The 21,214-nt window shown below is 48.9% G+C and overlaps 1 protein-coding gene across 10 annotated transcripts in view; it reads right to left on the reverse strand.

Moving 5' to 3' along the window:
• Positions 1-1,350: 1,350 nt before the first annotated feature.
• The window catches only part of SEC16B (SEC16 homolog B, endoplasmic reticulum export factor), a 54,707-nt gene continuing 34,843 nt past the window's right edge, over positions 1,351-21,214 (reverse strand). For 7 of the 10 annotated variants that reach the window (XM_060643594.3, XM_078440767.2, XM_060643592.3 and 4 more), the window contains 14 exons: positions 18,848-18,965; positions 17,534-17,645; positions 15,579-15,684; positions 13,822-13,962; positions 12,670-12,780; positions 11,570-11,642; positions 9,965-10,264; positions 9,171-9,235; positions 6,026-6,178; positions 5,759-5,854; positions 5,319-5,424; positions 5,110-5,189; positions 3,063-3,161; positions 1,351-2,427 (listed from right to left, as the gene is read on the reverse strand). In XM_060643594.3, the coding sequence (XP_060499577.3) occupies positions 2,359-2,427; positions 3,063-3,161; positions 5,110-5,189; positions 5,319-5,424; positions 5,759-5,854; positions 6,026-6,178; positions 9,171-9,235; positions 9,965-10,264; positions 11,570-11,642; positions 12,670-12,780; positions 13,822-13,962; positions 15,579-15,684; positions 17,534-17,645; positions 18,848-18,965 (1,629 nt within the window). In that variant the 3' untranslated portion in view covers positions 1,351-2,358. The remainder of the gene's footprint in view (positions 2,428-3,062; positions 3,162-5,109; positions 5,190-5,318; positions 5,425-5,758; positions 5,855-6,025; positions 6,179-9,170; positions 9,236-9,964; positions 10,265-11,569; positions 11,643-12,669; positions 12,781-13,821; positions 13,963-15,578; positions 15,685-17,533; positions 17,646-18,847; positions 18,966-21,214) is intronic. The other 3 variants (XM_060643598.3, XM_060643601.3, XM_060643600.3) reach the window with 3 other exon arrangements.

Raw genomic sequence — 21,214 nt, forward strand, 5'->3', positions numbered from 1 at the left:
CCTTCCTCTTCAGCCCTCACTCTCCTCCTCTCAAGAGCTTCTTTTTATGGGGTAGGACTTCCCTTAAGCCCTTGTTCCCAGGGGCACTAAGCCACAGGATCTGGCATTGGTGGCAGATAGGTGCATGAAGAAAAACTCAGTAATAAGGACACTGAATGAAAAGTAGTTTTAAGTTCCTGTTCCATTACCTATATCATGAATGAAAAACTGACCGTTTTGGGGCACCCGGGTGGCTCAGTCGGTTAAGTGTCCAAGTTCAGCTCAGGACATGATCTCACAGTTTGTGAGCCCTGAATCGGGCTCTGGGCTGACAGCTCAGAGCCTGGAGCCTGCTTCGGATTCTGTGTCTCCCTCTCTCTGCCCCTTCTCTGTTCGTGCTCTGTCTCTCTCCCAAAAATAAACATTAAAAAAATATATTAAATGACAGTTTAACTTGGTAGGCGACAGGACAGTCTAGATTTTACTTATTATATTATTTACCAATAATTTTTTAAACCACACTTATAGAGTGCTTGGTTTGTTCCAGATACTTTTTTTTTTTTTAACGTTTTATTTATTTTTGAGACAGAGAGAGACAGAGCATGAACAGGGGAGGGGCAGAGAGAGAGGAAGACACAGAATCCGAAGCAGGCTCCAGGCTCCGAGCTGTCAGCATAGAGCCCGACGCGGGGCTCGAACTCACGGACCGTGAGATCATGACCGGAGCCGAAGTCGGATGCTTAACTGACTGAGCCACCCAGGCGCCCCTCGAGTACTTTTCTAAGACTTTGGTTCTCATTCTTGCATGTCCCTATGTGGTAGCTACTATCATAATTCTCATCCTCATTTTATAGTTGAGGGAACTGAAGCACCAGTCAGTGAAATAACCTTGCCCAAGTTTACAAGGTTGAGATGCCTTGAGATCCGAGTCTGGGTCCTGTGAAACTCACACACGACTGCCATAGTACCGCCACTGGGTGTCAGCACACCAGAGCGAAGGAGCAGCAGTCTTTTAGGGGAAGTAAGGAAACAGCATTGACTGAGGGCCTTCTCAGTCTAGAAAACACTTATGCAGACATTTCCTAATTTAATCTGAGAGATGAATAAACTTTTTAGAGAACAGAGTATGCAATATTTAGTTAATGGAGTGACTGATTTGCATCAGAGGCGCTTTTGTCCATATTTTTTCAATTGAAAAAATAACACTAGACTTGGAAGTTAAGAGGCTCAGTCCCCAGATTCTTTGTTAACAAAGGGCTCTTTCCAGCTATACGCACCTTATCACACAATGAAACCATTATTAGAAGCACTTCAGGGATGAATGTGCTCTGGATGCTCTCTCCTTCTGCAAAAATCAGCCAGAGACAAGCATTTGCTATAAAATGATCTGGTTTAATCGCTATCAACATCAGAACTGTACTGCATTAGAGTACAAAACCTGTATGTACAATTACACATACAAAAAACGTTCTTTGTGAGGAGCAATTTTCAGCAAATCTTACAAACAGCAAGAGTCATTCCTATTTTGGGTTTGAAAAGAGAACTGGAAGCTTCCAAGATGTTCCCCGCCTCCCTCTGGCTCCCGTGACCCTGCGAACATCAATCCGCAGAGGCCCTAGGTAGGAAGGGCGGGGTTAACACTATCAGGCACGCATTCTCCTCTCTCAGGGAAGGGGTGCATTTTTAGGAAACATCCCCCATCATTTATTATACTGATGTTCCATCCATCTGCATCACTAGGTTCAGCGGTTACCATGACAATATGATGCCTATAGCAATCTAACTTGATAGCCAGATGCCAGAATGTGAAAAAATAGGACCAGCTAAGAAAGTGAGAGAAATATAATTAATCTGAAGCACATAAAAATGTGCACAAAACTAGGACCAAGAGGGAAACTGCTGAAATGTCACTGTGGAGGGAATTATGACAGGAAGCAATAATCAAGTTTCAGTATAAAAGCTCTGCTAACTAGAGGCACGAATTGGTCCATAACTAAGACTGAGGAACCAAAGTTAGTTGTGAATATTGTTCTGAGAGCCTCCCCCAAATAATTTCCTGTCTCAGAGCCCAGTGGGTTCTCATTGATTCCAGCCAAGGGGTTCTTAAGCTTGACTTTCCTGAAGATCTGAAGCCACCATCTTGAATCTCCCCCATGGCATTCTGCTCACCTCCGGTCTGCTATTCTACCCGACTACTCTCCATCATTCTGAAGCCAATGTTAAGAGACTGGACTGAGCTCTGTCCTAGAAGACCCTGTCCTCTTGCCTTCTTCGTGACAGGGGAGGCAACAGGCCAGCACAACCCTCTTGGGGACCCCAATATGGCAGAGGGGCTGGAGATCAAGGAAGGAGACCAGCTTGGAACGGGTGTGGTTTTCATCACGGCTGGGTTGGATAGCGGCGCTGGGCTAGGCGATTCGGCCGGTTCAAGCTAGTAGCCATGGACAGCTGGAAAAGAATAAACGTCACATGAGATTATAGCCCCAAGCAGGACTCCATCCAGGGCTGGCTAGCAGGACTGAGCTAGAGGATCCTGAACACGCGAGCTGTATGTGGCTTCCTTTTGTGATAATCTAATTAGTTACTTTCACCCAATACCTCTTGGATGTGGCAGAAGAAATTCAATTTTATGAAGGGGGGAGGCCAACTCGGCACATTAGAGGATGGGTCTGCCCCAGGTCCCTGAAGAGCAGGAAGTTTAGCTTCTCTCAAAGGTTGCAATGATCCCCTCACCCCCCGGTTGGAGTAATGGTATTTCCATACCACTGGTACCAACACCAATGTGTCTCTCAAAGTCTCAAGACCTGTGAAAGGTCAAGAGTTGTATTACTAATAATGACACTGATTGACCATTTTCTGTGTGCGGTCCTTCACATGCATGCTCCCATTTAATCCCCACACCTACCCTGCAAGGTAGCTACTACCAAACCCACTTTATAGATGCAGAAACTGAGGCTTACAGAGGGCAAGTAAGGCATTGCTCAAGAAGTCACACATGGTAAGTGGCAAACTAGGATTATAAACCTGGATCACCTTCATCCAAAATTTGTGCTCCTAACCCGTCTCCTTCGGAGCTTCCTTACCTGGGGGACCTGAGATGGGTTGTAGAGAGGAACACCTCCTTTCAAGGGGGGTGGGGGGAGCAGAACACCAGGGTTGTAGAAAAACTCAGAGGAAACACCCTGTGATGGAAATCAATAGAAAATCCTGTCAATCACCATTTCTGATTCCAGAAAATCAAGGGCTTCCCTGCACATCAACTTTGGTCAAGAGATGCAGATAGAAAGGGATTCTTGCTAGAACTCAGGTAATTCAAGCAAACAGCCATCACCCACATGGGCACAGCCAACCCTGGATGTAATGTCATATTCTCTGAGAGGCCTAAAATACTACAAGAGTGCTCTAACCCAACCACAGGAAATAAAAATGTTTTCCTGGCAATTAGCATGAAATTTGTACCGTGTGCAAGATTTATCAAGAATTTACAGCCCTCATTAAAAAAAAAAAAAAAAAAGCAGGGGGTGGGGGAGCACCTGGGTGGCTCAGTCAGTTAACCATCCAACTTCAGCTCAGGTCATGATCTTGTGGTTCGTGGGTTTGAGCCCCGCATCGGGCTCTGTGCTGACAGCTCAGAGCCTGGATCCTGCTTTGGATTCTGTGTCTCCCTCTTTCTCTTCCCCTCCCTTGCTCGTGTTCAGCCTCTCTCTCTCTCTCTCAAAAATAAACATTAAAAAAAAAGAATTGTGTACAGCCCTTGCCAAAGACACTAATGAGCTCTGGGGAAGGGAAAGAGGCAGTTCTCTAGATCTCACCTGAGGAAGTTGATATGGGAAGTTGATATTGTGTCCCCTTGAAACTTCGTGTGTTGAAATTCTAACCCTCCCAGTACTTCAGAATGTATTTGGAAGCACTGTCTTTTTTTTTTTTTTTTTTTTTTTTTAGGTTTATTTGTTTACTTTGAGAGAGACAGAGTCCAAGTGCAGGAGGGGCAGAGAGAGAAAATCCCAAGCAGACTCCACGTGTCAACACAGAGCCCCCAACAAGGGGCTCAAACCCACAAAACTATGAGATCGTGACCTGAGCCGAAATCAAGAATCAGACGCTTAGCTGACTGAGCTACCCAGATGCCCCTGAGGTAGTGTCTTTAAAGAGGTGATTAAGGGAGTGCCTGGCTGGCTCAGGTGGTAGATTATCTGACTCTTGATCTTGGGGTTGTGGGTTCAAGCCCCACCATGGGTGTAGAGATTATTTAGAAATAAAACCTTTAAAGGGGACCTGGGTGGCTCATTGGTTAAGCGTCTAACCTTCGGGTCATGATCTCATGGCTCGCGAGTTCGAGCCTTGCATCAGGCTCTGTGCTGACAGCTCAGAGCCTGGAGCCTGTTTCTGATTCTGTGTCTCCCTCTCTCTCTGCCCCTCCCCCACTCACACTCTGTCTCTCTCTCTCTCTCTCTCTCTCAAAAATAAATAAACATTAACTTTTTTTTTTTTTTTAATAAATAAAACCTTTAAAGGGGCACCTGGGTGGCTCAGTCGGTTAAGTGTCTGCCTTCAGCTCAGGTCATGATCTCACAGTTCATGGGTTCGTGGGTTCGCGGAGCCTGCTAAGGATTCTGTGTGTCTGCCTCGCTCTCTGCCCCTCCCCCACTCATGCTCTGTGTCTGTCTCAAAAATAAAGAAACATTAAAAAAATTCTAATAAAACCTTTAAAAAATTAAAAATAAAATTAAAAAATAGGTGATTAAGGTAAGATGAGGTCATTAGGGTGGGCCCTGAGTCAGTATGATGGGTGTCCTTATAAGAAGGGAAAATCTGGACACCAACACACACAGAAGAGCCACCATGTGACACCACTGCCATCTAACAAGCCGACGAAAGAGGTCTCCGGAGAAACCACCTCTGCCCACACCTCCATCTCAGACTTGCAGCCTCCAGAACCGTGAGGAAGTAACTGTTTAAGCTGCTCAGTCTGGGACATTTGTTACGGTGGCCCTAGCAAACTGGTGCGGAAGCTCTCTCTGATTCCCCGAGTCAGACCCTCACACGATGGTGCCTCCAGCCCACCCCGAGTGTGCAGTCCTCAGACAGGCATCTGGTGGGGCCCCAGGCTCCGGCCCCAAGACGGCTCACCTCAGGCCCAGACAAGCCTCCACTGCCTGTGCCCTCGGCCACTCCCTCACCGGACGCGGGTCCTTGCACTCCGCCCTCGCCTAGAAGACAACGAGTGGGGGCTGTGTCCACTGCCCAGGGCTGAGGAGTCCCACTCCCAGAGGCACCCCCAATGGCCAAGGAGCGCAGAGAGCCCACAGACAGCCCAGAGGGCATGCGGTTGGCGGTACCTGTGGCCCCAGAGAAGGGGCCTCCTGGCAGAGACTGGGGCTCTGGGAGAGATGTCAGTGAGAGGCCGGGCCCGGCCTGAGGGGGAGAAGATTCTCCGGAGGTCTCCTGCTTAGTGGAGAAAGAAAGACAGTGTTGGTGATGCCAGTGGTTAACAAATTCATGCCGGCGGCTGTATCCCCGCCATGCCCTCAACAGCGGCCTCAACCTGTGACCTGTGGCCGGGCACTCACCCCAAAACTCCACTTTCTTCCTGCCACTGCTCTGCTCAATGATCAGACAACCGCTGGCCCCCTAAAGTTAATATTCTTCGTCCTAATTTTTAAGACCCTTCATCATCTGCCTTTGCCAATTGCCAGATGAGACCTCCGGGCCTCAGAGGTTCTGAGGAAACTTCCTCCAAAGGGCGGAAGCGTCCCTGCCCTCACACCCTCATGCTCACCTCAGAGTCGGGACTGTCGGACGAGTCTTCTCCAGAAGGGGATGCGTCGCTTCTGGGCTTCGAGCGAAACCAGCTGAACCAGCCAAACCCTGAGCTCTGGAAGGGAAGGGGGGAGATTTAAGGCCTGTGGTGCGCTCCTCCGGCCGAATAGATTAGCCGACCCCAGTCTGATGGTGGGTTGTCAGAGGCCCGGCCAAAGCCCAGATTCCCAACCCTGCCCCCCAGTTGGGGGTGGGGGGAATGATGGCAACAGAACAAGACTGCCACCTTTGTGTTCTCTTTCACATCTCCTAGCTTTTCCGTCTGTGCTGGATTTGGGGAGGATTTTTTATCTGCCTCATCGGAGGATTCCTCCTCATCCTCCTTGACTGAAACGGTGGAACTCTCAGAAACGTTTCGTGATCTGGGAATCAGTGGCACCTAGAATTAAAGAAGGTAAGAACTAATATTTTCATAGCACTTGACAGGCTACAAAGGCAAATCACCAGCCCCACTCAGTACATCAGCAGGCAGGCCTTCCAGGATCACACCTGACTGATGAGGACACACCACACAGGGCTGAGAAATGGTTTGCGGAAGGTCTTAGGACAAGGCCAGAGCCCAATCCCAGTCCCCGTGGTATCCCTAACTGGATGGGCTTTTGGCTGCCATGCTACCTCCCCACATCAGATTTCCACAACGATGCCGAGGCCTGGAGCAGAAGATATGGAATGCTACCGCTGGAGATGAAGAGAACAGGAAACCCCCTGTGGGGACCCACACACCCAAGAGGACAGAGACTAATACACTGGCCCTAACTCATCCTAGAGCTCATTCCTGGCAGACTTGCTCAAGATCAACCGTGAACAAATGCACCAGAGGGCAGCAAAATGTGTCCATGGGCCTTTCTATTTGTGTGCATGGTAAAATATACATAGCATGAAGTTTACCAATTTAAGTATTTTTAAGCATACAATTCAGTGACGTTAGTACATTCACAATGTTGGCTAACCACCACCAATATCCATTTCCAGAACATCGGATCAACCTCAACAGAAACTCCGTGCCCATTAAACACTCCTCACTCTCTCCTCCCCCAATCCGCTAATAGCCTCTACTCTTTTTGTCCATTAATTTGCTTGTTCTAAGTACCTCATATAAGTAGAACCATATAATGTTTGTCCCTTTGTGTTATGTTTCCATTTCGTATTCAAAAAAAGGCATAACTGGTACAACCTTTGGAAAATGCTTTGGCAAATCTAGAAAAAGCTTCATTTTTTAATTCTGAACATAGAATTTACTGTGTAGTAAATACTGTCTCTAAGCACTTTACATACAGTGATTCATTTAATCCTTACAATTGTCCCACGAGGTGGGTACTATTGTTATCATCCCATTTATATAGGAGAAAACTAAGACACAGAAAGATTAAGCAACCTAAGGCCACAGAGCTAGCAATTGGCAAAGCAAGGATTCCAACCTAAGCAGCCTCTCCTTCTAGAAATTTCTCCTGACTGAATAATTCAAGAAATAGACCAGGCTTACATGTCCATCACTAGAATGTCCACCGCTGTGTTTTATATGTGAAGGGAAGGGAAGGGAAGGCAATATGCAGTGAGAGAGAGAGGAGGAAAGAAAGAAAAGGAAGAGACACACACTTGAAATGTTTAACAATGCGGGAGTGGTGAGCAAAACTTGGGGCTCCTTCCTGTGGCCTACAAAGCCCTGTTGGTCTGGCCTCTATTGCCCTGGCCTTACTTCTCAGCCCCTTGCTCCCCACTGTCTACACACAGTGAGTCCCTTGCTCCTTCCTTCACCCACCAAGTGAGTCCCATTTGACTTGCTACTCCCTCTGCCTTGAAGGATCATTCCCTAGACACCTCCCTGGCTCAGGTCGGCCCCCCATTCTGACCTGTGCTCCAGGCCTCCCCAGAGGTATGCTTACTGACACCCCATCTCAGATAAAATCCATTATGCATACAGCGTTCATCTGCAGTCACCTCCACTAAACTGAAAGTAGGATTTATCTGGTTCCCTGCGTCTCCCCAACCCTGTGATAGTGCTACAGATACGACAGGATCTCGGGATTTGTGAATGAAGGAACCAATGAATGATGGTGCTTTCATACAATGGACTTTATCATACCAATATTAGAAATCATTTATGGGTGCTTGAGTTGGTTAAGCATCCAACTCTTGATTTCGGCTCAGGTTATGATCTCATGAACCGTGAGTTCAAGCCCTGCCTCAGGCTCTCTGCTGACATTGTGGAGCCTGCTTGAGATTCTCTCTCCCTCTCTCTCAATCCCTCCCTCACTCATACTTTCCCTCTCTCTCAAAATAAATAAATAAAACTTTAAAAATCATTTATGAATGACATGGAAAACCTCATTTTACAGTATTAAATAACAAATAGGAAATAAAACTTCATATACACATTTAAGAACACATGAGCGATATTTGGTTATTTATATGATACTTTACTTTTCAAGTTTTCTGTAACAATAATGTACTACTTTTTCAGTCAGAAAAAAAAAGTAAAGCATAAAAGTTTTTAAGTCCTGTGGCCAAGTACCTACTTGAGACATTTTTAGGTATAACCACTACATATATGCTCAAATGTATACAATGTAAGCCTCCAACCAGGCAAAGCTGAAGAACGTCTTAAGTTTGGGACCAGCAATGGCCATTGTTGGGGGAAGGGCACATTCGACAGCTAGATAGAATGGTCAATTAGACATGGCCACCTCCAAAACCTCCCAGCCTAACTGAGGAGAAAATACACAGCTGACAAAGGTCCCTCTTGGGGAAAAAAGCAAGGTAAACATTACAATAAAGAAATAAACATCAGGGGCGCCTGGGTGGCTCAGTCGGTTGAGCGTCCGACTTCGGCTCAGGTCATGATCTCACAGTCTGTGAGTTCGAGCCCCGCGTCGGACTCTGTGCTGACAGCTCGGAGCCTGGAGCCTGCTTTGGATTCTGTGTCTCCCTCTCTCTCTGCCCCTAACCTGCCCCACTCGCATTCTGTCTCTGTCCCTCTCAAAAATAAATAAACATTAAAAAAAAAAATTAAAGAAATAAGCATCAGAGTCTCCCATGACAGGGCAGGGCATGGTGAGTGAGGTGTCAGAGGTGTCAGGACAGTGAGGGAGGTGTCAGAGATCTCAGAGGCCAAAACTAAACTCAGCCCTGCCACCCCTCCCCCCATGGACACCGGTTGGCAGGATTGAACAGAAACAAGAACACGGCCCTCCTTCCCACCGCTAGGATTTGGTATAGCAAGAAACAAGTTGCATTTTGGAAGGGAGAGCTGGGGCCAGGCAGAAGAAGGCATTTGCACATGGCTAAGAAATCTGGGCAAATGGAAAAAAACTGAAGCATTAGAAGCATTAGAGGAGGTAGCCGTCAGCATCTGCTGTGCTTTGTCCTCTCACCTGGGGTTTGGAAACAGCCTTTTGACCATCCGGATGCTGGAAACTTCCTTCAGATACTATACTCTCTGTTATGGCACAAAACACAAACACAGTGATGTGAACTTGTGCTCTTCCCATCTAATCTGAAGAAGGAACGTGGCTACTGTCGGCTTTTCTAACTGCAAAGCAGCTGGAGGTCCCAGCCTATCCAGTCCAAACCAATTGGATCGCGTACATGTGAATCCACGGGCACAACCCTCTTCCAGCTGCCCCAGGACATGCTGGTCACCTGACCTCTACCCTGAACCAAGGCTGTTCCTTAGGAATCCTGGAAACCTGGGTCACGTGGAGCTAGCTCACAGGGTTCCTCCCTGACCTTCCCCGCCATTTGAGTCTCCTGTTTTGGACAGGACCTTATCTTAGAAGGTCTACGATGTAATCCCCCTGTCTGGCTGCCAGCATTCGCTTGGTGACTCAGCACTGCTCATCACACTTGGGTGCAAGTGGCATTTTCCTCCCTTCTCCACCCTGCAGCCTCTCTCCTAGGAACTCTGCATCCAAGAGGAGGGCAGGAGTGACCGCTGTGAGCCTCACTATGATTGTCCAGTAGAGAGGCAGGCTGCAATGGAAGGGCAAGCCCTCGGAGGCACGCAGAGTCCCAGCCCCAGGGCTACCACAGAGCAGGCCCTCAGTCAGGTGCACACCCACCATTCAGGGCTTGATCAGCTCTGACCCCACCTCTGACCCCGCCCACCTCCATCATCTGCTTCCTCCCCTTCAACACTCCTCACCCCAGCCTAGTCGGCAGGTCTTACCAGGAGGTGGATATATCTGCTGGGTTTCTTCCCAGGCTTCTCCTCCAGGAGGGCCTGTCACAGCCATACAGCCACCAGTCCCTGGCAGACAGACCTCAGGAACCGAGTAAAGAGGCACGGGGACCCCCATCTGCCCCACACCTCCTCCTGCTGGACAGGAACTGGGCTGGTGGGGAATGGGGTGTTGTGAGCTGGGCTGGCCTGGCCCCATCTGCTCCGGTGTTGACCACAAGGCTCTGCGGTCCCCAAGGGCTTCTGAGTGGCTCTGACGTCCTAAAAGATCATGGTAGAAAGTGTTTCCTAACGACATAGGGCGAAGAAGAAGGACTGAGACCTGCAATGTGACATTAGCGTGGACCCATCACACCAGGGTCATTCCTGCCATGTCCTCTTTGGAAAGCAGTCACAAGGACAGGCCGCTTGATGTGGCTGCCATTAATGTGATGACAAATACAACACAGCAGTGATTGTAACACCTGTCACTGCTTGTGACTTAGAGTTTACAAAATTATTTCCCTCACTGCCTTGTATGATCTCTGAGCCTTGAACCAGCACATCAGGAGGATAGAAATTACCTTCCTTGTTTCACTCCACACTTTTTTATTTGGGGGTAAACTTTCCCCTTTAAGGATTTCCTAATGGACTTGGGTGTTTGAAGCTTAGAAATTTTCCATTAAAACCCAAATCAGAACCACAGAAATGAACCAGAGCATCGGCCCCGGAAGCGAGTGTGGTGGGATTCCTTCTGGCTCTCCCACTTTGCTAATGAGATGGACTGTGGTGTGGATGACTGGCTGATGGTCACTGGGCCAGTGGGGCTGCTGACCCACATGCTCAATTGGGTGACAAGGGACAGGGCTGCTTGCCGGTGGAAGCAGCATTCAAGAAGCCCTGGCCTGGTTCCCCTCCAGGCCTCTGCCTGGAAGGTGCTGGAAAACAGCAGCAAAGCTGAGAAACAGAAAGCAGGGCCCACTTTCCTTGCCTTCCCCCAGCTCATCCTCCGTGAGGAAGATGCCCGCGAGTGGGAAACGGCTGGAAATCAAGAGATGACACCCTGTCCTGACCCCACCACAGGGCGGAGGGGTGTGGTCACTTGGGGAAAGGGCCCAGAGCTAATTGGGGGTAATAATGCTGGCTGGACCCAGCACTCAGGGGCATCCTGAGGGGAAAGGAGGCATGTGCTGGCAACATTTTGAAACATTTGTCACATGTCTATAGCAATTGGTAGCTCAAAAATCAAAACTGATAGCTCAAAAAAATCTTCCTATGTTTCCAACACCTACATGAAACACAGACAATCCACCCTCTCTGGCCTCAAGAAACACATCAGCTGGGGAGAAGGTACGGAGGCAGGTGAAACAATGAGATCACGATACAACATGGTGAGTATTAAAACCTGAATGTGAGGCAGAAACTCTAAACATGTGGGAACTTAGAAGTGTCAGGATGGCTGTGGCCAGACAGAGCTGTGGGGACAAGGTCAGATTTGTACAGGCAAGGAAGTACCCCCCAGGAAGGGCCAGGCGAATATTTTCTAAGTTCTGTTATCTCTACGATCAGGCCCAGAGAGTCAGCCATTTGCACTCAGGTCATCAGCACGGGTACCTGTTGGTCCTCCGACTCCAGAAGCATCTGAGTGAGCAGGACAAAGATCCCCAGTGTCTCCTGTGACCTTCTGCTATTAAACACAAAGTAACATCTTTTTAAACTACACAAAGAAAAGCAAGAACAGGGAACAATGGTTTAAAATTAAGTCACGGGGCTCCTGGGTAGCTCAGTCCGTTAAACGTCCAACTTTGGCTCAGGTTTGTGAGTTTGAGCCCTGCATTGGGCTCCGTGCTGACAGCACAGAGACTGGAGCCTGTTTCAAATACTGTGTCTCCCTCTCTCTCTCTCTGCCCCTCCCCTGCTCACTCTCTGTCTCTCAAAAATAAATAAACATTTAAAAAATTTTTTAAATAAAAAAATAAAAATTAAGTCAAAAAGAAACTTCAGAGGGAGTGAGGAGGTATGAGAATCTGGACCGGATGCTGAGGGCTGGTGGGGGAGGGGCAAGGGCAAGGCCTCAGCCCTGCATCTCTCCTGGGTGTGCTCAGAGCAGGCAGGGACCAGGAGACCAGCATCTCCCAGCGTCTCCCCAAAGAAGGGGCAACTGGAAGGGCCCCAGGGCCCCGTGCGTGCAGCCCATGGGAGTCAGGGCCGTGTGTGCCTTGAAAAATCCACCCTCTCCCGTCGTTATAGAGATTGGAAGAAAGAAAATGGAGGCAGGCCTGTTCGAATTACTGGTACAATTACTACCAGCAGCTTCTGCAGTTGTCAGAACAAAAAGGAAAGGTCCGGAAATCTTTTAAGCAATTGCCCTACATTACATGAAAGTGACACGAGTCCACTGTGATCCATTGTTCCTAACAGAGAGATGAAAGCTTTAATGCTCATAAACGTAGCTTCTAGGACCAAAGACAAGGGTGATTGGCAAGAGGGCCCCAGGGCCTCACAGGCAAACCCAGGAGACCATCTCTGCCCGAGGGACAGGCAACAGCTGGGGGGCTGAGCGCCACCCCCTCCCGGGTCAACCTGTGTCTCGCGGATGGGGGACTTCATGGCCCTCCGTGGGATCGGGGACTTGCCAAGGTCAGTGCTCTGTTCCAGGGGAACGGAGAGAGAAACAGAGGTCTCACCACCATCCCGGCTCCAACCCCGCTCACCGCCAGCTCCTTGAGCTGCCTCCGAAGCTGCACCAGCCAGTCTGGCTCCAGGTCCCGGTCTCTGCGTCTGTCTACAACCAAGGGATCTGACAGCTTCAGTTTCTCCGCTAGCTGTGCCCGGTTCCCAACCGGGTCAGGGGCGAAGGTAAGAGAGGGGAAAGCAGACATAGATGATGGGGAAAGAGGCAACAGGGGAATAGGAGAAAGACAGTCTTAACTCCCTTGCAAATTAGATTACCAAGAATAATTGATTAGCAAATCAGTAGATACCTTCCTGAAACTGCAACATAAATAAACAATTAACCCATCTTGGTGTTAGATATGCAATAAAATATAAGAAGAAACTGTTACCCAGCTTTGTGTCTCTGCAAAGTTGTCTCCTCTAGTACTGCTTCTCAAGTACTGCACTTGGGTGCTCCCAGGAATCACCTGGACTGTTGCTAAAATGCTAATTCCAATCCCAGAATTCCATGGGGCGGGGACAGCCCCTCCATTCTGAGTCCCTGAGCCCCCTACATTTTTCAGGGGCAGGGGGCTCAGCACCACAGATTTTGCTGGCTGCTGAATCCAACAGTTGGACCTTGTCTAAAGCAAAGCAAAAATTGACAACAGGCTGTCTTTTTACTCTCCAGCTAATGGATTTTTCTTCAATTAATTGGCACTATTTGCCCGATCATTTTCTTCCCCTGGAACTAAACGTTGATATGTTATGTTGTCGTTTTTAAACATACCCCACATGTGATAAAGTATTCCATGCATTTAAAAGCATTTTAATAAGGCTCATTTCCTGTTTTAATCACTAAAATATATACTCTAAGTCCAGCATTTATAATTAGAACGGCTGACCGGAACATGTGGTTTTACTGTCCCAGAAAAGCGGATGCAAGAATAAATTCCTGGCACAGCACACGCCTGCTTTCCAGCCCCCCCACCCCCCATCCCAACAACCCCCGCCCACTGCCTGCTTCTTTGTGTGGTGTCAGGACTCTGCTTATCATGCCTGGGCATGCGTACGTGGTCAAAGACAGCCATGGGCTCCAATTTTCCAGCATGTTCAAAGGAGATGGGCTGTGGAGTCTAAGCTGCTTTAACAATAGCTTTCTCTGAACACTGAAGATAAAACACCTGCAGAGAACCCTTTGAGAAACTCACCTTGATGAGTTCCACTAATAGCACAGGGTGATCGCTCTCTCCTTGGCTAAGGAGGGCCGTGCCAATGGCTTCGCAGTAATGCAAGGCCAGGGACGCAAGGCCATAATCTGCCAGACGGGAAGCATAAAGGAGCTTATACACCTGTGGAGAGGAGCGGGGCCAGTGACTAGTCCATCCGGGCAGGATAGAAGGAGAGACATGTAGATAAGTCAGCTGACTGCCAGCTTCAGCTAACTCTGCCATCCAAAATATCAAGGAGGGCCTCGTGCCATTTGGTTTACTCAGTCTGCGTAGGGGCACAGTTGCAAATCCAGCCTGCAGGTCACACATCACTGAGAAAGGGATGGGAGTCACATCAGTTCAGTCTCTGGAGACCGAGTCACTACGGGAATGCACCAGACTAGTTACTTCTGATAAACAAGCCCACGTAATCTGGAAAGCCTGGCATTTGTGGAGCATAGGACCAGGCACCGGGGGAGACATAGGAAAGAAGAAGAAATGACTCTGATGCAGGCAGACAGCTATTTACAGAAGCATGAGGGGCACAGCAAGGTAGAGCCATGAGGGTTTGGAAATCAGACAGGCCCAACTTCAAATCCCAGCTCTACACTGGGTATGCCACATTGCGCCTGTTACCACACCTCCCTGTGCCTCAGTTTCCTCACTACAGCATGGGGATAATACTGTTCACCCCTTGGTTGTTGTAAAGATTAAATGAGACAATCCATGTAAAGTTCTTAGAACAAATGGCAGGCAAGAGATAGGAGGCCACAGCATGTGACTCCTCTCTTCAGTTTCCCGTTTGGCAAAAGGGAGTCATGCCCAACTCGCGGGGTTAGAAATAATACTCAAAGCACAATAGCGCCCTGCTGGCACATAGAACACACTCGCTAAAGCTGACTTCCTTCCTGTCTGCCCAAAGGTGACCGAAAGGTGGGATGACCAAAGAAGAGAGAGAGAGAAGAAGGACCTGTTCCCAAAGGAGCTCATCTGCTCGGCTTTGCTGGGGAGGGTCTTCGGTAAAACTATGAAGGAAGCTACTATACACGAAGGCCGTCATTTTCGAGCATTTTTGTGCTTTTTGTGTTGTGGGCTGTGAGTGTGCGTGCGCGTGTTGTGTTGCCAGGCGCACTCTCCACACGGGCACTGAAGGAGTCCTGATGAATTGGAGGTGTAACATCAGGTCATCAAGCAGAGAAGCTGAGAGAAGAGTAGAACCTGCAGGGCCCGCGCCCCCCCTCCCCCGCACAGCGGAAGCCCGGAGGGGAAGACAGAAGGGTGAGGGCAGGGACGGAGTGGGAAGGAACTTGCGCAGCTAGGAAACTCAAAGAGATGGGAGGAGCACGTCGGAAGGAGGGAGCAGCCTGGGCAAACCCCCCTGGGCTGGGCCTTCCCGCCCCCCCCCCCTACAGGCCGCATGGCCAGAGGGGAGGAGGAGAAGGGAGAGCTGTTTGCGGAGAGCGGCACTTGCTGCGGAGCAGGTGCGACAGGTCGGGGGCCAATTTCCATTTGTTTGGGGGCAAGGCAGGAGCCTCCAGCAACAGGGGCTGCTGCATTGATTTGCTTTCGTATCTTGAAATGCAGACTTTTAGGGGACCTAGAAAGAAATCCTAACTCTTCCCACGCTCAGGCTAACGAGGAAAAGTGCTGTAGATGACTTCGCCCAGCTACCCTGTGCCAAATAGCAACTCTGGAAACCCAGCTGCTCGCGGCCATGTGACGCAGCTAAGGCGGTGCCCTCGGGTGGGTTCAGTTACCTGGAAAGAAGGGATGAAGGATTTGGGGCGGCCCAGCATCTGACAATACTCGAAGATTTCCGTCCTCTGGATAGCCTCAGTTGTTGCAAATTTCAAAAACTCTTGACTACAGCCAGGGAATAACAATAAAAGAAATTGAGGGGGGATTGGGAGGAACTTAAATCCTAGTAGACAAGCACCAGCTGCATCCGAACAAGGTAGATAGAGTTCCTGCCCTGGGCTGATCCCTGGGGTGACTCCAAGATGGGAAAGAGACTGGGGGCCTCCGGAGTGAATGTTTTGCCTCCTCTTTCTCCTCCTTGGGGCTGGGGAAGGAACAGAGCAGAGCCCTGCACCAGAAGTGCAGAAAGGGGGGTCCTCCACCTTCTTTGCTGGAGGGTCACCTAAGGCAAACTGACCTTCCTCCTCCTCAGAAGGGCACTAGGCGCTGCTCTTTAACATGCTGAGAGCTCACCTTAGTGCCCTGAAGGCCTAGAACGTGCATCTATGCAAGGCCACTCCTGGCCCCAACAAAACAGCATAAGAGGGTGCTCTCGAGAGCACCCAGAAAAGAAGGCATGGTCAAGAATGGGGACAACAGCTGAGCCAAAAATCAAAGGACGGTCCCTATGCTGGCTGTTCATTCAGCCAATGAGGCAATGAGGAAGTGGGCTGGCCAAATGTGATCCCAGGGGCTACCAGACCCCTCCACGGGCCCTGACGGCTTGGCGTGCTGTGTGAAATCTCGATCACCACAGGTTATCTCCAGAAATGTCCTTGTACCATATAAACATAGGAGGGAGACGAATTAACCCGTGCACATGTACTGTCACATTTGGCACAGGTGGTCTTCTCTGACAAGCCCACTATATGCTGTCAGAGACCACAACCCAGAGAGAGCTGGCCACGGCTGTACATTTCCACAGAGGTAGGCAGTTTTGCACAACAGTTGAAAGGACTTCACAGCCTCACAGCCTGAATTCCAAGTCCCACGTGACTGCACACTAGCTGTGCTATCTTAGATAAGTTATTTAACCTCTCTGTGCCTTGGTTTCCCTCCTCTATAAAGTTAAGATTAAACATATACTTTATTCATAGGATAAATTTGTACTGATTAAAGGAAATAGTGCAAATAAAATGACTGGGGGCGGGGAAGAGAGATCCAGAACATGGAGAACTGCTAAGAAGCAAACCGATCTTTTTTGTCCATTTACTCATTGTCTACAGGCTTATTAAGATCCTTCCGTGTGAAGGGGAGTCTGGGAGGCTCAGCTGGTTAAGCGTCCAACTCTTACTTCAGCTCAGGTCATGATCTCGCAGTTCCGTGAGTTCGAGCCTTGCGTCGGGCTCTGCGTTGATGGTGCGGAGCCTGCTTGAGACGCTCCCTTTCTCTCTGCCCCTCCCCCACTCGCACTCTCTCTCAAAATAAATAAATAAACTTAAAAAAAAAAGATCCTTCTGTGTGAAAACGCTAACGTTATGGCCAACAAAGAATAAGTAACAGGCTGGACTTTGAGTAGTTTGTGCACCGTCAGTGTAGGGGTGTAAAGAGTAAACATAAACTTCTTGCAATTTCCAATTCTGCCCAGGGCTGACTCTGAGACAAGCCCAGGGCTGCCTAATACAGAACCTCAAGCCACCCCGATCGATCGCACTGACAGTTCTTAAGAGATAATGTCTGGTCATGGAGCCAGGGCGCCACCAAGTGGTCAGAAGGGGGCAATACACCTCAAAGACCCACACGCAGTTTTGGGGAGCAGGGCTGGGGCCTGAGGCCCCCTGGATGTGTGATGCGGCTCCCACCGGGCACACCTCCCTGCCCAGATCTGTGCAGAACAGCCCCAGAGGAGGGGAGCAGCAGTAGGTGAAATGCATACAAGAAAATGGAAAGTAGAGCCATGAGACCCAGCAAGGCCTCCCTCAAACAATTCCCTGGAAACCGTCCTTCCCGTTCCCTTTCCCCGAGGAGACCCTACCTGTGGCTACTGCCAAGCAAGGCCAGATGATCTGTCTTCACGGTGTAGTGGCCGAAGGGCACGTGAGCCACGAGGTAGCAGAAGTGGGCTGCTTCCACCAGCCCCTTCCCAGCTGCAGGAGGAGGAGAGCAAGGCCCAGTCACGGAACATGACTGTGTGGGGACCCACCATCGGGGCGGGTGGGAGAGAGATGGCAGAGGGGGCTCGGGGTCCGAGGGGAGAATCCTGGGGGGAGGGAAGGCCAGAGTCGCTGGCCCCAAACCCCACTGTCCCCTCCCACCAGCATTTTTGGCTTCGGACATTACATTTCAATTCTTTTCAGCCAGAATACATCACTGATTCGTGTTTTCCTAGTATATTCGTGATTAGGAATTTTCTAAGCATTTTAAGTCCTTCCTGAGGGTGAAAAGAGAGCAGATGCCTACACCTGAGCAAAGAAGTAGCTGTTTTTAAATTAGACTCCTTGGGGGCACTAATGCTTCCTCTGCTAAAATCAAACAATAGAAAACTTTTCGCAGGGCTCATAAAAACTACCAATAATGACCAGCCTGTTCCCATTTTCAGAATGTTCTCCCATACATTTTCCATTACCTCAAAATTGAATTAATTCAAGTAGGTGACGTACTCAGCACAGGGCCAGGTGCCCAGGAAGGACTAAACAAAACCCGCCTCCCTTTCTAACCATCGGCCGCTGACCCACCTGCCGTCTGACTTGGTGCTACCTTGCACATCGCTCTTTTCCGTTTAACAGAGCAATATTTCACAAAGTTAACAAAGAGTATCATGATTTCTAGGCATTCAGCCCCTTGACCAGATTTGAGAACCTCCGGTCTGGAACATTCTGTAACCCCTAAGTGTTTATAAAGCAAACGTTCACTGAGACATAATAAAGGTAAAGCCTACGCAATTACTCAGGGTAGTTCAGGCAAAAATAGAAGTTCCTCTCTGGCTGAGCTGGGTCGCCGTGCGGCTAACCATAACAAGAGGGGAGGTTCCCTGTGTGTTAGCTCCATCCTGGGGGGAATCTGACCAGGGATAGAAAACCAGAAGCTGAGGGGAGCCTCCGCAGCAGCCCAGCCCGAGTCTCAGGGGTCTGGACTGCATTGCAGCAGAAAATCTGGGAAACGGAGAGACAAGAATGACACTCCTTTCTCTGGAGTTTCCGACCCCCAAACGCTGAGGCCCCTGGGTCAGAGGAAAGCCTGAGGCACAGACGCAGGCCCTGCACAGAACCTAAAAGCCTGAGGATAGACGTGTAAAGTGGCCTGGACACAGCCTAGAGGAGAGGAGGGGGCAGGGCTGGCTTCTGCTTACCCAGAGTGTCCCCCATGGTGACAATTGTGCGCTGATGCAGCTCCAGGTCCCCACTCTGATTTGACAGAATCACGGCCAAGTGAGGCCTCCAGTCTCCCCACTGCTTGTCCCCACAGCACTGGAAGGCAGCAGACAAAATGGAAGATTTACTGGCTGAAGGATCACGGGCCACAACGTGGATGAAGAACGTTGTTGTCTGTCTCCTGGTTTCGAGGAGTTCGGGGAAGGCCGGCTTCCGCCACCTGCATTGCTGCCAGTCACTGATTTCCAGATCTCCTTTTAAAAAGCAAGACTTGGGGCTCCTGGGTGGCTCAGTCGGTTAAGCATCTGACTCCTGACTTCAGCTCAGGTCATGATCTCACGGTTCATGAGTTCAAGCCCTGCTTGGGTTCTGCACTCACAGTGCAGAGCCTGCTTGGGATTCTCTCTCCCTCTCTCTCTCTCTGCCCCTCCTCTGCTCTCCCTCTCTCAAAATAAATAAATAAGTAAACTTAAAACAAACAAACAAACAAAAAGACAAGACTCCTGGAAGGATGGGCAGGCAGACAGACACGGACGCATACATGCATTCGTAGGAACCTCAGGCTATAGGTAAATAAAATGACACTTTTGATCACTTACTGATTTTCAAATTTCTTCCTGGTACCCCTGACCCCAACAGCTAGGGACAAATCCAGAAAAAGAAAACAAAACAAACCCTGATGTTTCAGTGGGAGAAGGAAGACCAAACATCCTTGGTTCATATGCAGAATCCACATCAGCCTGTTAGAAGTCAGGGCAACCCTAGGCCCCTTAATACCTTACCAAATGGCTTGTGTTTTCTGGTTTTACAAAGGCCTTTCACACACATGACCTCAGTTAATTTTCACAACCCTATTAAGTTGAATTCCTATGGCTGGAGAAAAGCAGGCCAAGTGGCCCAGCCCCGCACCCAGTCCCCGTTCATCTTGCTCCCAGCTGAGGGCTCTGCCCGCTCTCTCTGGTGACAATGCAAGGGCAGCAGAGCTCCACCAGGGGGCAGCAGGGTGCACACAGAACCCTGGAAGTGGGGAAATGCCCCACACAAATGGTGGGGCTTGAACTTCCCTTCTCCGGAATGAAGGGGAATTTTAGGACAGGAAATATCTATAAAGAAGCAATAGAACATCACAGAAACAACCCAGGCCCTGGATTCAACTGGCATCCCGCCTTTTTACTAGCTGTGTGACTTTGAGCACGTTTCTCAAAACTTTTTTTCCTCATCTCTTAAGTGGAGATCATAATATGAGTTATATTCTACATAACAGTTATTGTTGATAATGAAATAAGATAGCTAGGTAAAGCACATAGCATAGTGCTTTGCACTTAGTTTGCCCTTTATAAATTATACATAGGTGCATATACACAGATGTACACACACACACACACACACACACACACACACACGGAAGCCCAGCAAAAGGAAGGAGGTGATTTGTAGACCAGTCCATCTTCCAGTTTGTTATTGGAATGGGTAGAGCAAGAGATCGATAGTGATAGCTAAGATTTGGAAGTCAAAACAATCCCTAATTATTTGGTCTTTGTAATTATCCCCAGGAACAAAAGATGCTTTATCCAACTCCATTTTATAGTTACTCTTTGTTTATCTGGGCAATGCAGTGTAAATGAGGGTGATGATGATGATAAATCACAAGAAGAGCAGTTCTTACTGCACTCTGACCGTGAACCATACCCGCTGCTAAGCGTTTCTCCTAGAACGGTCACACGCATTGGGTACTATTATTATCCCCTCATAAGCCAGGCCCTTTCTCGCTCTAACGAAAGGAACGCGCAAAAGAAAAATCCTTGCTGAAAAGAACAAACATTTAGAAGTCATTCTTCTATCTCTTCCCTAGGTGATTTGAAAAAAATCACTGTAAAGCAGACGTATGGAGAGAAAGAGTGTGCAAGAGAGAGCATACACCTGACTAACTTCAACGGGTCAAGCATGGTCGTTGATCTGCTCAGATATTCTCTCTCCTTTACTCTTCACAGTAACTCTCTTGGTTAGGCATCAAAATGCCCACAAAGAGGAAAACCTGAGGCTCTGAGATTAGGTAACAAAGCCAAGCTCACAGAGCAGCAAGGAGCAGGCTCTGGTTAAACTTGTGATAGAAGCCTACATCTGGGTTTTCCGGCCGCCGTGTCTTTTCCACTCATTCCAAGTAACTAACAGCCAGCCTTTTCCTGGGTGCCAGATGCTAGGTCACTCTCAAACACTGAGATCAAATACCGCCTTGGCACATCACTTCCTGCTCCTCAGTTTTCTCACCTAAACACAGGGAACATTTAGTTAACTCTACCACTGCAGTGAGACCCAGTGGACCATATGTTGATTACATAATTTCC

Source organism: Panthera onca, chromosome F1, assembly GCF_046562875.1.
Source record: "Panthera onca isolate mPanOnc1 chromosome F1, mPanOnc1 haplotype 2, whole genome shotgun sequence".
Lineage (NCBI taxonomy): Eukaryota > Metazoa > Chordata > Mammalia > Carnivora > Felidae > Panthera > Panthera onca.